Source organism: Salvelinus fontinalis, chromosome 1 (assembly GCF_029448725.1).
Source record: "Salvelinus fontinalis isolate EN_2023a chromosome 1, ASM2944872v1, whole genome shotgun sequence".
Lineage (NCBI taxonomy): Eukaryota > Metazoa > Chordata > Actinopteri > Salmoniformes > Salmonidae > Salvelinus > Salvelinus fontinalis.
In genome coordinates, this window is record NC_074665.1 from 40,062,076 (window position 1) to 40,081,399 (window position 19,324).

The following is a 19,324-nucleotide window of genomic DNA, read 5'->3' on the forward strand; positions in this document are numbered from 1 at the left end:
GTTTCTACCATATTTCTTACACCAGTCTACCTTTAAATCAACGAAGGGAAGTGAACAAGTGCACACTTTGGGACAAAGGACAGGTTATTGGGATGCAGGTCTAGGATCTAGAAAATATATTTTCTTAGACAAGTACTATTTGCATATGCTGATTTTTCAGATAGTAAGTAATACACATGCATTTTCTTTTGTTGACTTCCCTTTACAATATTTTTGGGATCTAATTTCCTACACCGTAAAAGTCCATGATTACATATTTTTGTGCATGTATGATTTCTTCCTAACGTTCAGCTAAGAATGCTGTGTCATATTATGGGATCATTATCTGCTTGCAAAGAGAATGAATACTGACATTGAAGTAATTTCTAATCTACATAGGAGGAAAACTGACAAACCTCCAAATTCAATTATATGCGCCATGAATAAATCCTAATTCACAGCACTTCAAAATGGATGCACCTAATACAAATAATGGCACACTTGATATATTTGAACATGGCATCTATGCCATTTACAGAAAATTGTTTGTCAGTCGCCTTGTCTAAAATGAATTAGTAAAGCATTCTTGGTAAGATTAACAGCTTTTATTTTGAATAATAAACCAGAAAATGAGAGACTAATACAACTATGAAAATTGAATGTTTTTGCTTTTGTTGTCATAGGAGACTTATGAGTACTTATGATATTTATGATTTCAAGACTAGTCATTCAACTGAGACTGCTCTTCTCTGTGTCACGGAGGCGCTCCGCACTGCTAAAGCTAACTCTCTCTCCTCTGCTCTCATCCTTCTAGACCTATCGGCTGCCTTTGATACTGTGAACCATCAGATCCTCCTCTCCACCCTCTCCGAGCTGGGCATCTCCGGCGCGGCCCACGCTTGGATTGCGTCCTACCTGACAGGTCGCTCCTACCAGGTGGCGTGGCGAGAATCTGTCTCCGCACCACGTGCTCTCACCACTGGTGTCCCCCAGGGCTCTGTTCTAGGCCCTCTCCTATTCTCGCTATACACCAAGTCACTTGGCTCTGTCATATCCTCACATGGTCTCTCCTATCATTGCTATGCAGACGACACACAATTAATCTTCTCCTTTCCCCCCTCCGATAACCAGGTGGTGAATCGCATCTCTGCATGTCTGGCAGACATATCAGTGTGGATGACGGATCACCACCTCAAGCTGAACCTCGGCAAGACGGAGCTGCTCTTCCTCCCGGGGAAGGACTGCCCGTTCCATGATCTCGCCATCACGGTTGACAACTCCATTGTGTCCTCCTCCCAGAGTGCTAAGAACCTTGGCGTGATCCTGGACAACACCCTGTCGTTCTCAACTAACATCAAGGCGGTGACCCGTTCCTGTAGGTTCATGCTCTACAACATTCGCAGAGTACGACCCTGCCTCACGCAGGAAGCGGCGCAGGTCCTAATCCAGGCACTTGTCATCTCCCGTCTGGATTACTGCAACTCGCTGTTGGCTGGGCTCCCTGCCTGTGCCATTAAACCCCTACAACTCATCCAGAACGCCGCAGCCCGTCTGGTGTTCAACTTTCCCAAGTTCTCTCACGTCACCCCGCTCCTCCGCTCTCTCCACTGGCTTCCAGTTGAAGCTCGCATCCGCTACAAGACCATGGTGCTTGCCTACGGAGCTGTGAGGGGAACGGCACCTCCGTACCTTCAGGCTCTGATCAGGCCCTACACCCAAACAAGGGCACTGCGTTCATCCACCTCTGGCCTGCTCGCCTCCCTACCTCTGAGGAAGTACAGTTCCCGCTCAGCCCAGTCAAAACTGTTCGCTGCTCTGGCACCCCAATGGTGGAACAAACTCCCTCACGACGCCAGGTCAGCGGAGTCAATCACCACCTTCCGGAGACACCTGAAACCCCACCTCTTTAAGGAATACCTAGGATAGGATAAAGTAATCCTTCTAACCCCCCCCCCCCCCCCCCCCCCCCCCTAAAAGATTTAGATGCACTATTGTAAAGTGGTTGTTCCACTGGATATCATAAGGTGAATGCACCAATTTGTAAGTCGCTCTGGATAAGAGCGTCTGCTAAATGACTTAAATGTAATGTAATGTAAATGAGTAATTAAGTATCGCTTCGAATCAATCATATCTACCATTACATTTCAAGTCCACCACACCTGCAAAATGTCAAACTTTTTATTCATAAACCTGCCAATGACTCACAGCTGCAGTTGAAGTTGGAAGTTTACATACACTTAGGTTGGAGTCATTAAAACTCGTTTTTCAACCAATCCACAAATTTCTTGTTAACAAATTATACAGTGAGGCAAAAAAGTATTTAGTCAGCCACCAATTGTGGAAGTTCTCCCACTTAAAAAGATGAGGCCTGTAATTTTCATCATAGGTACACTTCAAATATGACAGACAAAATGAGAAAAAGAAATCCATAAAATCACATTGTAGGATTTTTTATGAATTTATTTGCAAATTATGGTGGAAAATAAGTATTTGGTCACCTACAAACAAGCAAGATTTCTGTCTCTCACAGACCTGTAACTTCTTCTTTAAGAGGCTCCTCTGTCCTCCACTCGTTACCTGTATTAATGACACCTGTTTGAACTTGTTATCAGTATAAAAGACACCTGTCCACAACCTCAAACAGTCACACTCCAAACTCCACTATGGCCAAGACCAAAGAGCTGTCAAAGGACACCAGAAACAAAATTGTAGACCTGCACCAGGCTGGGAAGACTGAATCTGCAATAGGTAAGCAGCTTGGTTTGAAGAAATCAACTGTGGGAGCAATTATTAGGAAATGGAAGACATACAAGACCACTGATAATCTCCCTCGATCTGGGGCTCCACGCAAGATCTCACCCCGTGGGGTCAAAATGATCACAAGAACGGTGAGCAAAAATCCCAGAACCACACGGGGGGACCTAGTGAATGACCTGCAGAGAGCTGGGACCAAAGTAACAAAGCCTACCATCAGTAACACACTACGCCGCCAGGGACTCAAATCCTGCAGTGCCAGACGTGTCCCTCTGCTTAAGCCAGTACATGTCCAGGCCCGTCTGAAGTTTGCTAGAGAGCATTTGGATGATCCAGAAGAAGATTGGGATAATGTCATATGGTCAGATGAAACCAAAATATAACTTTTTGGTAAAAACTCAACTCGTCGTGTTTGGAGGACAAAGATTGCTGAGTTGCATCCAAAGAACACCATACCTACTGTGAAGCATGGGGGTGGAAACATCATGCTTTGGGGCTGTTTTTCTGCAAAGGGACCAGGACAACTGATCCGTGTAAAGGAAAGAATGAATGGGGCCATGTATCGTGAGATTTTGAGTGAAAACCTCCTTCCATAAGCAAGGGCATTGAAGATGAAACGTGGCTGGGTCTTTCAGCATGACAATGATCCCAAACACACCACCCGGGCAACGAAGGAGTGGCTTCGTAAGAAGCATTTCAAGGTCCTGGAGTGGCCTAGCCAGTCTCCAGATCTCAACCCCATAGAAAATCTTTGGAGGGAGTTGAAAGTCCGTGTTGCCCAGCAACAGCCCCAAAACATCACTGCTCTAGAGGAGATCTGCATGGAGGAATGGGCCAAAATACTAGCAACAGTGTGTGAAAACCTTGTGAAGACTTACAGAAAACGTTTGACCTCTGTCATTGCAAACAAAGGGTATATAACAAAGTATTGAGATAAACTTTATAATTGACCAAATACTTATTTTCCACCATAATTTGCAAATAAATTCATTAAAAATCCTACAATGTGATTTTCTGGATTTTTTTTCTTCTTATTTTGTCTGTCATAGTTGAAGTGTACCTATGATGAAAATTACAGGCCTCTCTCATCTTTTTAAGTGGGAGAACTTGCACAATTGGTGGCTGACTAAATACTTTTTTGCCCCACTGTACTTTCGGTAAGTTGGTTAGGCCCTCTAATTTGTGCATGACACACAATTTTTCCAAAAATTGTTTAAAGACAGATTATTTCACTTATAATTCACTGTATCACAATTCCAGTGGGTCAGAAGTTTACATATACTAAGTTGACTAACTTTAAACAGCCTGGAAAATTCCCCAAAAATTGATGTCATGGCTTTAGAAGCTTCTGCTAGGCTAATTCACATCATTTGAGTCAATTGGAGGTGTACCTGTGGATGTATTTCAAGGCCTACCTTCAAACTCAGTGCCTCTTTGCTTGACATCGGAAGATCTAAAGAAATCAGCTAAGACCTCAGAAAAACATTTGTAGACCTCCACAAGTCTGGTTCATCCTTGGGAGCAACTTCCAAACGCCTGAAGGTACCACGTTTATCTGTACAAACAATAGTACACAAGTATAAACACCATGGTACCACGCAGCCGTCATACCGCTCAGGAAGGAGACGCGATCTGTCTCCCAGAGAAAAGTGTAAATTGAAGCAACATCTCAAGACATCAGTCAGGAAGTTAAAGCTTGGTCGCAAATAGGTCTTCCAAATGGACAATGACCCCAAGAATATTTCCAAAGTTGTGGCAAAATGGCTTAAGGACAACAAAGTCAAGGTTTTGGAGTGACCATCACAAAGCCCTGACCTCAATCCTATAGAAATTGTGTGGGCAGAACTGAAAAAGCGTGTGCGAGCAAGGAGGCCTACAAACCTGACTCAGTTACACCAGCTCTGTCAGGACGAATGGGCCAAAATTCACCCAACTTATTATGGGAAGCTTGTGGAAGGTTACCCGAAACATTTGACACTAGTTAAACAATATAAAGGCAATGTTACCAAATACTAATTGCGTGTATGTAAACTTCCGACCCACTGGGAATGTGATGAAAGAAATAAAAGCTGAAATAAATAATTCTCTCTACTATTATTCTGACATTTCACATTCTTAAAATAAAGTGGTGATCCTAACTGACCTAAAACAGGGAATTGTTACTCTGATTAAATGTCAGGAATTGTGAAAAACTGAGTTCAAATGTATATGTAAACTTCCGACTTCAACTGTATTTAAAATTCAAGTTAGTCAAATCTTATTATAAATATGTTTTTGAATCAAATAGATTAATCTATTAAATCAGTGTTCCTGTGCCCAGACCCAACAAACAGTACATTTTTGCAAAACAAGACATTTTCCAAAGTATTTACATTTTTTTTGAGAAGATAGAACCACAAGGTGAATACAGTACAATTTTGTGTCAACCTGGTGCCCAACATTTGAGGCACTTAGCATAAAAACATTTTACTTTTATTCTCAGGTAAAAAGACCCGGCAACTATTCTGACAGGGATATTAAAACTGAAAACAAAATAATGTAATTTTTTTCCTAAGAAAGGAGTATTTCATAAAACGAAGAGAATTATTTCTTTGTCGAATGATGAGGTATTGGAAAGAGAACAATGTTGTGTCAAGCGTAATTTGTCAAATGAATTGTACAGATGCTTCAGAAAAGAACTCCCTCTACTATAACACAAGAAATCTATTGGACATTGGAAATCACAGTTGTTCAATTAGCATATGAAAAGAAATACAAATGAAATGAGTAGCAGTGTGTCAATGCAGACTGGTGGTTGCTGTTTAAACTGTGGTCTAGTCTTATTTGTGGTCTAGTGTAGTCCTGTTATACCAGTCTTTCATGAAGCCATATAATATAATATTTTGTAGGCCTATTCATTTTCAACTACTCTTTCAATTTAACTAGTAAAGCTTTGATCACGGGGAACAGATTTTTCTGCCCGTAAAAATAGTTCTAAATGCGGAACATTACTCATTAGAACGTCCAACTTGTACCACTAAAAACCTTCACGAACCCCATATACGGCATGAATCCGACATCAACGAAACATCCAATGCACATAAAAGTAAGAGCCTGAATTTTTACATCATAGACCCACTGGAGAAAAATTAACAGAATACAATCCAAATTAAATTCAGTCACCCCCCCAATTGCCATCAATATATATATATTTTTTTAAACTGACAGTTGCATAAACTGCTTGATTCCAGTGATTTTTTTTATGTCAACACTGATATTAATTTTCATTGCATATTAAACTACAACAAAGACAATGACCAGGCTGGAAAACTCAGGTGGCTTTGCGATGCCAGTCACTCACTCATCCCCGTTGCGCCGGCTGGCACATAGCGCATAGCACATAGCAAGGGCAAAGACAAAAATAAGGTTGTGTTGGTTATTTAGGTTAGCTGTTCTATTTGAAATATTTCATTTCATACAGTATCTCACGAATGAGGTGAGTCCCTCTCCTCTTCATAAGACGCCACTCATCCCGCCTCTGGTCATTCACACCGCTTTTCCTTGTGAAGAGTTCTCTATAACTCTTTAAGCTCTCCTCAAGATTTCAGTCTTCCTAATGCACTATTCTCTGGTGAACTGCGAGGTTGACGCTGCTGAACGTAGGTCCCCAAATCCTGTCGGATGTGTTGAGTATTGACTGAAAGTAAAGTTTTGCTTCGAGTACAATTTATTTTCTACTCCTCAGTCACCGGTGGTAGTGTGTCACAGGTTAGCTATCGAGACTTGGTTAGCACACGCCACGAGGCTACAGCTAACTTGGCTAGCTAGCTGGAAAGCTAGCTAAACCCACAAAGGGCCAGTTATCGTCGAAAGGCTCAGCTAATCAAAATACTCGCTGCAAGGCTTGCTATACTTAACTGCCTGGAAAGGTTGAATTGCTAGCTTTCTCTCGTTTAGCTCAAAATAACAGATGAGAGCACACACTTTCTCCGGCTAGCATTGTACTACTTCTCCGGCTAGCCCACACAGAGAACAGAAATCCGAATTCTCTCTCTTACCGGGCTACACAATCGGACGGTCGCACCTCGTTGTTCTGACAGTGCCTCTCCCTGTTCAACAGGGGGAGTTCGGTCATGCTCAGAAAGTGTCTGAGTGCTGGGGTTGATGGCGTCCACCATCTGAGACTTCCAGCTTTGATTAACTGCCCATCACCTGTGCCCACGTCCCCTAGGTGACGTGTCAGAGGAAGGTGGTGAAGACAGATGCGTCACTCACAGGGTGGGGCGCAGTTCACGAGGGAAGAACAATAAAGGAACTGTGGTCACCACAGCTCCACCACACTCATAAATTCCGTCGAACCGCTGACAGCATTTCATTCACTGATACTCTTTCTGCCCCTCCTTCAAAATTGTCACATCCTTCACAGGAAAGACAATACAACTGTGGTGGCATACATCAACCGCCAGTGTGGCACTCGCTCTCCGCACTTACACAGACTATTCTGTGGAGCAGTGCATCTCCCTCGTTATGCGCGACTCATGTCTCAGGCATACCGAATGTGCAAGCGGACTTGTTGTTCAGAGGGAATCCCCGTCATGGGGATTGGAGACTACTTTCCCAAATGTTGTTGCAGATCTGTGAGAGTGTTTAGCCACCGTAGAGATCTTTTCATCGCACAAAGACACGCACTGTCCGTTCTTTCCAATAGCAGGAAACATACCACTTGAGGTGGACGCGCTGACACACCCTTGGCCAAGAGTGTTGCTTTTCCTCCTTTATGCTTGATCCTCCCCAATCTGAACAGAGTGAGGAAAGAATGCTTATCCCTCATCTTGATGGCCAGGCAAGCTCTGATTAGCAGAGATCACTCTCCTGCTTTACGATGAGCCCTGGCAGATACTGTTACGCAAGGATCTACTGACACACTTGATCTCCACCTAGCCCATCGTCCTCTGGTCCTGGCCCGTGAGAGGATGAATCTGAATACAACAGGCTTGACTCGGTTTTGAGAAGTGGTGCGACCAGGTTGTAAATTTAGCCGCCATCTCGGCCTGTCATACAGGATTCGACAATAACACAGTAAGGAAAACATCCTCTGTTATGTCGATTTATGAAGGGAGCGTGTCGTTTACGCCCCCTCTCCAAGCCATTAGCTCCGCTTTGGGGCCATTAGCTCCGCTTTGGGTCTATCGTGCTTGAGGCAGCTTTTTGAGCTGCTGGAAAGCGTGGATGAACTATCTCTCCTTCAAAACTGCTTTATTGATTGTCCTTGCATCCAAAAAAACAAGTGAGTGAGCTACATGCATCGTCAGTTCACCATTCGTGCCTACAGTTTGCCCCAGGGTTATCCAAGGTAACACTGTTACCCAACCCCAATTTCATGCCTAAAGGTCTGCGACAATTACAATTGTCTAGCCTAAGAGCTTATGGCTTTCCACCCGCCGTCCTTCACCTCTACGGAAGTAGAGTGTCTCCACAGTTTGTGCCCGGTACGTGCTTTGCGCATATACTTGAATAGAATGAGAGCATAGCGAAAGGTTGACCAACTTTGTTCCCTGAGCGTACCCCTGCAAGGGAGGGCCCCGATCTCATCAAAAGCTATCCCCATTGGATAGTGGACACTATTATATTGGCTTATAATAGCAAGGATTTGCAGCCCCTCAAGGGCTTGAATGCACATACCTCTTTGGCACTGTTTAAGGGCATCTCTTTATAAGAGATTTGCGATGCTGGATGTTGGTTGGACCACCGGTAAAACCTCATGTGGGGTGGCCCAACATGCAGCATCGTAAATCTCTTGTAAAGAGATGCCCTGAAACAGTTACTTGCATAACCCTGATTCTATGATCAAATGGGTGAGATATCTCTGCTCGCAAGAGAGGCACGCTTAAGAAAGACCAGAAGCGGGCCAGTGGCGTCTTATGAAGGGGAGAGGTGCTCACCTCATTCGCCACCAACAGACATTGTGATTGGTACTTCCGTTAGTGAATCCGCTAGAGCGAATCCCCATAAAGTGAGATCTTACTCATTTTATAACGTTTTCTCAATTTCCTCAATTTATTGTAAAGTATCACTCATGCATTAATTGATCAGTTGAGTTATTCTTTCATACTGAACAAGGATGTGAAAAAGAAAAATGTTAAGAGAGCTAAACTCAACATAAGTATGTGATGAGTAATGCTAAAGTCAAGCACTGACAATTAAGAGATTAGACAATGGCATTGTGTTGCAGTAAAAGAAGCTAAAACATCTATGTCATCCCAGAAATGGGTAAAACAGTGAGACAAACCAGAATGTATGTACAGTGTCTTCAGAATTTATTCACACCCCTTGACTTTTTCCACATTTGTTGTTACAAAATGGGATATAAGTGGATTCAAATTGTCCTTCTTTTGTCAGCAATCTACATTGTGTAAGTCTAAGATACAAAAAGGTTTACAACTTCTCAAACATGTTATAATCACCTTTGACAGCATTTACAGATACAAGTGTTTATGGATACATCTCTAAGAGCTTTCCAAACCTGGATTGTGCAACAGTTGCCCATTATTCTTTACAAAATTCTTCAAGCTCTGCTAAATTCAAATTGTATTTTATTTGTCAAATGCACCAAATACAACAGGTAGACCTTACAATGAAATGCTTACTTACAAGCCCTTAACCAACAATGCAGTTAAGAAAAATTGGTTGTTGATCATTGCTAAACAACCCTTTTTTAGGTCTAGCCTAGATTTTCAAGCAGATTTAAGTCAAAACTCTGCCACTAGATTTGGCCTTGTGTTTTACATCATTGTCCTGCTGAAAGGTGAATTTAATCTCACAGTGTCTGATGGAAAGCAATCAACCAAGCTTTCCTCTAGTATTGTGCCTGTGCTTATCTCCATTCCGTTTCTTTTTATCCAGAAAAACTCCCCAGTCCTTAATGATGACCAGCATAGCCATAACATGATGCAGCCATCACTATGCTTGAAAATATGGAGAGTGGTAATGTGTTTTATTGGATTTGCCCAAAACATAACACTTTGTATTCAGGACAAAAAGGGAATTGCTTTGCCACATTTTGTAGTATTACTTTAGTGCCTTGTTGCAAACAAGATGCTTGTTTTGGAATATGTTTATTCTGTGCAGGCTTCCTTCTTTTAACTGTTAACTAGTTTAACATTGTAGAGTAGCTACAATGTTGTCAATCCATCAGTTCTAACACAGCCATTCAATTTTGTAACTGTTTGAAAGTCATCATTGGCCTCATGGTGAAATCCCTGAGCGGTTTCCTCTCCGGCAACTTAGTAAAATCTCCTCTACCTTTGTAGTGACTGGGTGTATTGATACAATATCCAAAGTGTAATTAATAACTTCACCATGAGATATACAATGTCTGCTTTTAATATTTTTTATCAATCTACCAATAGATACCCTTCTTTGCGAGGCCTTGGAAAACTTCCCTGGTCTTTGTAGTTAAATCTGTGTTTGAAATGCAATACTCGACTGAGGGTCCTTACAGATAATTGTATGTGTGGGGTACAGAGACGAGGTAGTCATTACATTTTTTTTTTTTTTTTTTTTTTTTTTTTTACTATTGCACTTATGTGACTTAAGCACATTTCTACTTCTGAACTTAGAGACTTGCCATCAAGGGGATGAATATTTATTGACTCAAGACATCTCAGCTTTTCATTTTCAATTAATTTGTAAAAGAATCTAAATGTAATCCATTTTAAATTCAGTCTGTAACACAAAAAAGTTTTAAAAAGTCAAAGGGTGTGAATACTTTCTGAAGTCACTATCTGCTACAAAAAAACCATTTAGCCTATTTGTATACTAGTAAAACAAAACTAAAATCTGAAGAGAACATGAAAAACAAAATGCTTGGATTTCAGGTTTACAAATTAAGTTCTGACCTTATGAATGGAAGTAATACAGGGAATAAATAAAAGGAAACAATTATCGCACAATGCTCTCTAAACCTATGAAAAGCAGATAAATGTTAAAGAATAGCTTATGTTACAAACCAGATTAGTTGAATCAGAGAATATGAAATCACCTGAGTAATTTGGTATATTTCTGAATACAAAAATAAGTCATCAACAATGTCCCCCTCTAAAACCAGTGCTCTCTCATATGCTCTATTACAGTGTGCCCAGTCTTCACAGTTCAATTCCATCTGTACATACATATGAGGGTGGAGCCCTTTACACTCGTACCTGTATACGGGTTGAAAATGGCAGATTTGGGCACTGATAAACACCTACATTGAAAGGCAGTGGCTGTACAGTAACATGTTATACATGACGTCAGAGCTCTGGCTCTGCGCTTCACAGCGCTGTATAGGTTTTGACTGACAGCAGTACTGAACTTGAGCACCTCACGCAACAAGACGTTGTGATCGTTTTCCCTGAATTGTATTGTGAAAGCCCAACACTGCAATATTGTATTTTATAACTAAGCTAGTCATGCTGGCAATAGAACAAGCTTTCAAATGATGCCCACCTGACCCAGATCGCGATTTATAATGGACCGTTTTTGGATTGCGTAAACAACAGTTTTGTGTGATTGCGGGAAGACAGGGTTGTGTTCTAAACAAAACTAAAAGTGTGCTTGCTCTAGTTCCTCAAATGGCACAGTTAGGCAGAGCTAAAAAAAAAGCACCTTATAGTTGAAGATTTCTTTGAGTCCATAAAAGAGTATTGAAATTACTTAGGAACTGTGCACACTTTGGAGAGGTGTGTGGCCACTTAGAGGACTAACTGGTGTCTCCAACTTCTTTGTCTTATGTTGCACCAACCCCACATTTTCCAGGAATATTCTTATTTTATTGAATGTATTTTCCAGAGTATTTTCAGATTTTATTATCAACAAATGCAGAGAAAGTAACTCAACAGTCAACAGTGGACTGTCAGGTGAACTGTTGTCCTCACCTTTGGTCTAATAATTTCCCCATGATCGTCAAACTGTTCCCTTTCAATTGCTACTATAGTTATGCATTTTCATATAGAAGAAATAAGAAACATTTCAATTTAGCCCTATCCATATTGGCCAATTCCCACGAGTGTAAAGGGTTAAGTCATATGTATATATTCTTATATTATACACAAACCACATTCGGTACCAGTCAAAAGTTTGGACACACCTACTCATTCCAGTTTTTTTTTTTTTACTATATTCTACACTGTAGAATAATAGTTCTGACATCAAAACCATGAAATCATCGTGTAGTAACCAACAAAAAGTGTTAAACAAATAAAAATATATTTCATATTTGAAATTCTTCAAAGTAGCCACCGTTTGCCTTGATGACAGCTTTGCACACTCTTGGTATTCTCTCAACCAGCTTCATTAGGTAGTCACGGCGAATGCATTTCAATTAACAGGTGTGCCTTAACTTCTCTAGGATAGGGGGCAGCATTTTCACATTTGGATAAAAAGCATACCCAAATTCAACTGCCAGCTACTCATTCCCAGAAGATAAGATATGCATATTATTAGTAGATTTAGATAGAAAACACTCTGAAGTTTCTAAAACTGTTTGAATCATGTCTGTGAGTATAAAATAACTTATTTAGCAGGCGAAACCCCGAGGACAAACCATTCAGATTTTTTTTTTTTTTTTTTTTGTCACTCTTTTCAATTGCTTTTCATTTGGAATCCAGATTTCTAATTGACCTTCTTGCAGTTCCTACCGCTTCCACTGTTTGTCAACAGTCTTTAGAAATTGGTTGAGGTTTTTTCTTTTGTGTAATGAAGAAGTACGGCCATCTTGAACGAGGGTCACTTGTAGTGTACTGTTAGATAGAGGCGCGTGACCAGAAAGCTAGCTACAGTTGGTTTTAATCCTGTATTGAACATAGATCATCCCGTCTTCAATTTTATTGATTATTTACGTTAAAAAATACCTAAAGTTGTATTACAAAAGTAGTTTGAAATGTTTTGGCAAAGTTTACAGGTAACTTTTGAGATATTTTGTAGTTACGTTGCACAAGTTGGAACCGGTGTTTTTCTGGATCAAACACGCCAAATAAATGAACATTTTGGATATATATATCGACGGAATTAATCGAACAAAAGGACCGTTTGTGATGTTTATGGGACATATTGGAGTGCCAACAACAGAAGCTCGTCAAAGGTAAGCCATGAATTATATTTTTATTTCTGCGTTTTGTGTCGCGCTTGCAGGGTTGAAATATGCTTCTCTCTTTGTTTACTATGGTGCTATCCTCAGATAATAGCATCGTTTGCTTTCGCCGAAAAGCCTATTTGAAATCTGACATGTTGGCTGGATTCACAACAAGTGTAGCTTTAATTTGGTGTATTGCATGTGTGATTTCATGAAAGTTTGATATTTATTTGAATTTATTTGAATTTAGCGCTCTGCATTTTTACTTGCTTTTGGCCAAGTGGGACGTTAACTTCTCTGGGATATGTGGGACGCTAAGTTAATTTGTGGAATTCCTTCCCTTCTGAAAACTTCTTAGGGCTAGGGGGCAGTATTCAGAAGTAAACTGCCTGTTACTCAGGCCCAGAAGCTAGGATATGCATATAATTGGTAGTATTGGATAGAAAAAAATCTGAAGTTTCTAAAACTGTTAAAATCATGTCTGTGAGTATAACAGAACTGATATGGCAGGCAGAAACCAGAGGGAAATCATTTTTGTTGTCGAGATGGGGCGCTAGCGTTCCATCTTTCCCAAAAATGAATGCGTTTGAGCAAATTTGTTGTGACAAGGTAGGGGTGGTAGACAGAAGATAGCCCTATTTGGTAAAAGACCAAGTCCATATTATGGCAAGAAAAGCTCAAATAAGTAAAGGGAAACGACAGTAAATCATTTAAGACAGGAAGGTCCGGAATGTCAAGAACTTTGAAAGTTTCTTCAAGTGCGGTTGAAAAAACATCAAGCACTATGATGAAACTGCCTCTCATGAGGACCGCCACAGGAAAGGAAGAACCAGAGTTAACTCTGCTGCAGAGAATAAGTTCATTAGTTACCAGCCTCAGAAATTTTATGCCGAAATAAATGCTTCAGAGTTCAAGTAACAGACACATCTCAACATCAACTATTCAGAGGAGACTGTGTGAATCAGGCCTTCATGGTCCAATTGCTGCAAAAAAACATTACTAAAGGACACCAATAATAAGAAGAGACTTGCTTGGGCCAAGAAACACGAGTAATGGACTTTAGACTGGGGAAAATCTGTCCTTAGTCTGATGAGTCCAAATTTGAGATGATTGGTTCCAACCACATGTGGAGATCATCCGTTCACCTGCTCTGAGCAGAGCAGGTGAACGGATGATCTCCACATTGTGGGGTTCCCACCGTGAAGCATGGAGGAGGTGGTGTGACGGCGCTTTGCTGGGGACACTGTCAGTGATTTATTTAGAATTCAAGGCACACAACCAGCATTGTTAGGGTTAGCATCCCATCTGGTTTGCGCTTAGTGGGACTATCATTTGTTTTTCAATAGGACCATGATCCGACACACCTCCAGGCTGTGTAAGGGCTATTTGACCAAGAAGGAGCATGATGGAGTGCTGCATCAGATGACCTGGCCTCCCAATTGAGATAATTTGGGATGAGTTGGACCACATAGTGAATGAAAAGCAGCCAACAAGTGCTCAGCCTATGTGGGAAGTCCTTAAAGACTGTTGGGAAAAGCATTTCAGGTGAAGCTGGTTGAGAAGATGGCAAGAGAGTGCAAAGTTATAATTAAGCCAAAGGGTGGCTACTGTGAAGGATCTCAAATATAAAATATATTTTGATTTTTTTTAACACTTTTTTGGTTACTACATGATTCCATATGTGTTATTTCATAGTTTTGATGTCTTCCCTATTATTGTACAATTTTGAAAATATTAAAATAAAGAAAACCCTTGAATGAGTAGGTGTGTCCAAACTTGACTGGTACGTGTTTCAGCTTACACCACACATCAACAACCTCAAAAACTGTGATTCAATCATAGCTAACAGGGCATTTATGGGAATATAAAGCGTTATAAGAATAAAGTATACTGATAAGTAATTTAAAAAATGCTTTAACCTCTCCATTTGTTCCACTCTATAGGACGGTATGTGGGCCAATCCAGGGGCTTTGTAACAGCTTTAAAACAGCTTATTCCAGTCTCTGGTTGCTTCCATGAGATGCCGCTGGCCGTGGCCAATCCACTCCTCTTGGTTCTTGAAGAGTCGACCACAAAACCAGCAGGCAAACATTGATGACCTCTCTGTACCTCTAAATAAGGACTTCACCACCTCATACTTTTTCCTGCTAGACTTTCTAAACTTCAGTTTCAACAGAAATCGCTCTCGGACTCTGCTTTTTGAAGTCTGAAGTCTGGAGCCACTGCTTTGTGACGAGGGACATTTAGCCTTGGAGCTTTTCCCTAGAAGTCCGACTGGGCAGAGTTCAGCCAGAGCTTGAACCGTGTTTTGGGACAGTACCACCTTGGAAACAGCACCTTTATACCTGTTGACGGAGCTCATGATACTGGCCACTTCAGGAATGTCTGCATCAGGATGGTTGAGAACAACCACCGGCTGATTTCGGCGAGGGCACTTAATCTCCTGTAGTGAACTGAATGGATACAGTCTCAGTGTCCTCTCTGCATCTTTGGGTACAGGCTCCCAGAGCAAGGAAGACCCTTTTTCAGTTACCGCCTTGCTCGAGAGCCTCCTCGCTTTAGTCAAGTGCTCTGGGAGTTCATCACACAATGCTTTTCTGCGCCTCTTCCTTTGACTTAGCTGGCGACCTGGCCTTGGGTCAAGGGGGTGTTTATTCAGACCTACGTCCGTTATCTGCCTGACCCTACCTTGCAAGTTGGATTGGGGGGAAAGAAGATTTGAGAGCTGTGAGGCCGTGACAGGGTTGTGGGAGGCATTTTGTATGGATATCAGTTTTTTCACTCCGGTTGAGACTTTATCTGATGACATCAGAAAACACGGCATCGGTGTGGAATTTGTGGCCAGATAAATGGGCTTGTTGGCTGAGGAATGTGCACCACCAGAAAGGAACGCACTACCATTGGCAGTTCTGACTATCTTATATACAACTTTATGTCCCCTACTTTCATTAGGTTGACCTTTCTGGCTCACAGACTTCCCATCAGGACTATTAATAAGCATCCCTGACTTAGCTGTAGAGATATACCTAACCAAGAAGGCTTGTTGCCCAGTGTGTAATGCAGTGGATCTGTTCACTGAGTTTGCAGACATTGCCAGAACTGGACGGGACAAAAGTGGAGACTGAGAGCTTAAACGTGCCAATTTGTTACCAGCATTGTGGGGGGCCTGATCTACAGGGACTGGCCTCTGGACTAAGTAACAAGTCTGCGGTGACTTTATGGTATTTTCTCCAGTAGAACTATGTGCTGCACCTGACAAGACAAGAGGACATTTAAGAGATGTGCTGTTGAGTAGGTAATGGCTTGCACTAGTGCTAGATCCAGGCTGAACAGCAGACAACAGCCTAGCACCTTTTTCACTAGCACCTACAGTCTGTCCTAGAATGCTGAAACTTCCACCATTGAGGGTGAGTGCCAGCCCTGTGGTTTTATTCTGTCTTTCAATTCCTGGCTTAACATAGGACACATTGATATGAGGAGTAGATTTGGTTATCAGCTTGAACCCTGGGTTGCCTTGGAGCTGCACAGGTACAGCATACCGGTTCTTTGCAGTGTGTAACAACATCTGCTGCTTTCCCTCTGCCGTTTTAAGGATCCTTAGCATAGTCTTAGGTGGCTTGACAGAATCGTGGCTGGCAGCTGAGCAGCCTATTCTATCTTTTTCAAGCTGGTGGCTAATGATAGCATCCGAATGCTCCTCCAGTATGCGACCCAAGACGGCCAAACTACTTATGCTTCCTGTTGCCCTTTCCGACAAAGGAACACACTCCTCCATTTTTACAGTAGGTTGGACTTGGTGTGTAGACCAAGAGTGTCCATGATTTGCCTTCTCAGTTTCCACTGGGGTGGCCGGATCCTCTACAGTAGCTATGCACTCATCGACCTCAACGTCACGGTCTGACACTCTTTCCATTGCATTCTCTGTCTCCGTTTCCCCATTTCCAGACCACTCATCTGTAGATTGTGGGGATGCAGCCAATGTCAAACTCCATTCTTTCATCCAAACACTTTCATCCTCTGTCGAAAGCTCTGATGGATTTTCACAAGGTTGTGTTGAGTTGGAGGAAATGCTTGATGTTTCCTTTGAGTAATTATGAAAACTAAACAACTCTTGGTTGGGAGAATTCTGATTTTCAGCATTAATATCAGTCTCTCTGGAGTTGACAAATTCAGCTGGGTGTGACTCCAGCTGGGCCGTCAGATCTGGCAATAAAGTTTCAGTTTTAGTCTTAGCAGCCACACTGGAATGAATCTTATCGGAAGTAGAATCAGAAGGATCCATCTCCTTGATAACTGAATGACTCTTCTCAGCAGTATCATCAGAAGGTTGGATGTCACCAGTCATGGGTTCTGAGGGAGTCTTAGGTTTGTCATTGGAGGGTAACGTCTCTCCTTTGGGCCGAGAGGAATTTCCATTGATGGGGTCACTGAACTTATCAGCAGTAGCTGTATTCATGTCACCAACTCCAAGCATGTTGATCGTCTCTTCAGAAACTGGTTTGGGAAGCATGGAATCATAAGCTGATTCAGAAGGCATGGTATTATCTGTGAGTATTTTGGCTGGGAGGAGCTCCACAGCAGTCACATTAGGGCTTGAATAAGCAGACATTTTGTCTGCTGTATTGTTACTCAGTTTACCGTTCTCAATCATGGCGTGATCCGACTCTTTAGTCATTGGAGAAACTGCCAAGGAAGGAATCTGGTCACCCTTAAACGTATGTTGTTTATCAATCCTCTTCTCCACTGTGTTTTTTGCTTTCTGTGCTAGTTTCTCCAGTATGGGCAATGTCTCCTCAATGCTAACGTCCTCTTCCTCTGGCTTCACTTGTACTGAAATTGCAGCCTCGCTATCAGTCCCTGGGGGGCTTAGAACAGCCAAGTAAGGGGAGCTAGTATTTTCCCCATTTTCAGTCGAGTCTGAGCATTTACTTCCATCAGAGTTAGTGCCTATCATTGGGCAGCCCACTTCTTGCCCTGTAGATAAAATGTCATTTTCTGCTGAGAACTCCTGCTTTGCTGTTGGTATAACTTTGAGAACTAAATGCTTTTTACCATCAACCATCTTGAAGCCCATCACTTTTGTAGTACAGTTAGGTGGAATAGAGATTTTATTTTTGACCATGAGAACAGTTAGTCCATTGGTGTTGTTGGGGTTTAGGTCGTCAGCCCCATGACTATCAAAACTTTCCTGGGTCTTTGGTGGTGGTATAGATGATACAGCCTGGGAGTCAATTTGTTGCTCATTCTTAAGAGCGCCTTTGAACCACTTCTTACTGTCCTTTTTCACGCCTACAGCCCTTTCATGGAACTGTTGAGATTCCTCCAATGTTTTCTCTGGTTTCAGCACCCTTCCATTTTGGTTATGTAATCCCACTCCAGGAAGAGAATTCAGTTTTGACATCCACTGGGATTCCTTTGATTGACCACCTGCAGCAAGGCTTTTCTTCAGCAGGAGTTTTAATCCTGCAGAGGAGTTTGCCAGGGTATTGTTGCTGTCCTCCGTTGATCTCGATACATTTTTCTTGTCTGCCTCCTCACCATGGACAGTTACCATGTGCTTTGTGAGGTATTCTCTCCGTGCTGCCCCATATCCACAGACCAGACACGTGAAGGGGAAGGTACCCGAGTAGAGTTTTAGGTGCCTCTGGTGCTCACCTCGGTTAGAGCTCACATGTTGACATTTCACACATTTGAGCTGGCTCTCATTGTGATGATGGATGTGCTGCACAAATGTTCCTGCGTCAACTGTTGAAAATTCACATTTTTCACAGCTAAAGTGGCCATTCTGGCTGTGAGACATGATATAGTGTCTAGTGAGCATGAGGAGAGAGTACTGTACATCATCATTACAGATCTCACATGTGACTAAAGTGTTCCTGTGCCCGATCCGATGGCGCTGAAGTGCAGGAAACTCATTTGTGGCAAAGCCACACAAGTCACACGGATACGTCGGCAGGGTTCCCTTGTGGGCCCCCTGAAAATGTTTGAGGAGGTCATTGGGGCTGTAGGTGGCTTCACCCTTACACTCTGAACACCCAAAGCTAAGTATTTTCCCAGAGAAGACTGCACCCTGCTGTATTTTACATGGGGACTTCTTAGATGCTTTTCTGGATGTCTTGTAACTACCCGACTCTTCAGATGTTTCATCGGGGTCACATTGGTCACTACATGGCAACACAGAAGATTGACCTGCCATCTGGTCTGTGTGGGCCTTTGTGGATTCCTTTTCTTCCTCAGCCTCCATGATGTCATCATGGCTTTCAGCAGGATCATCCTGTGTCATCAGGTCCTCTTCCATGCTTCAATATACAGGCTCCTATGGACAAGAGAAACGAGTGTCACAAAGATGCAATCTACCAGCACAAGACATCTTTCTCACTACGGAAACCTCCTTTGATTGAACAGTCAGTCAATCACAACTTGGGAATTCTGACTGACCTTGCAAATCAGGCATTGGTGTCAATGGAGAAATTGTGTGAAAACTAAAAATCTGGATTTTTG

General features: G+C 42.1%; 1 protein-coding gene across 2 annotated transcripts in view; it reads right to left on the reverse strand.

The window, feature by feature from the left end:
- Window positions 1–2,141: 2,141 nt before the first annotated feature.
- Window positions 2,142–19,324, reverse strand: part of LOC129854194 (zinc finger protein 518A-like) — a 29,046-nt gene continuing 11,863 nt past the window's right edge. For both annotated transcript variants that reach the window (XM_055920987.1, XM_055920996.1), the window contains exon 3: window positions 2,142–19,139. In XM_055920987.1, the coding sequence (XP_055776962.1) occupies window positions 14,805–19,121 (4,317 nt within the window). In that variant the 5' untranslated portion in view covers window positions 19,122–19,139 and the 3' untranslated portion in view covers window positions 2,142–14,804. The remainder of the gene's footprint in view (window positions 19,140–19,324) is intronic.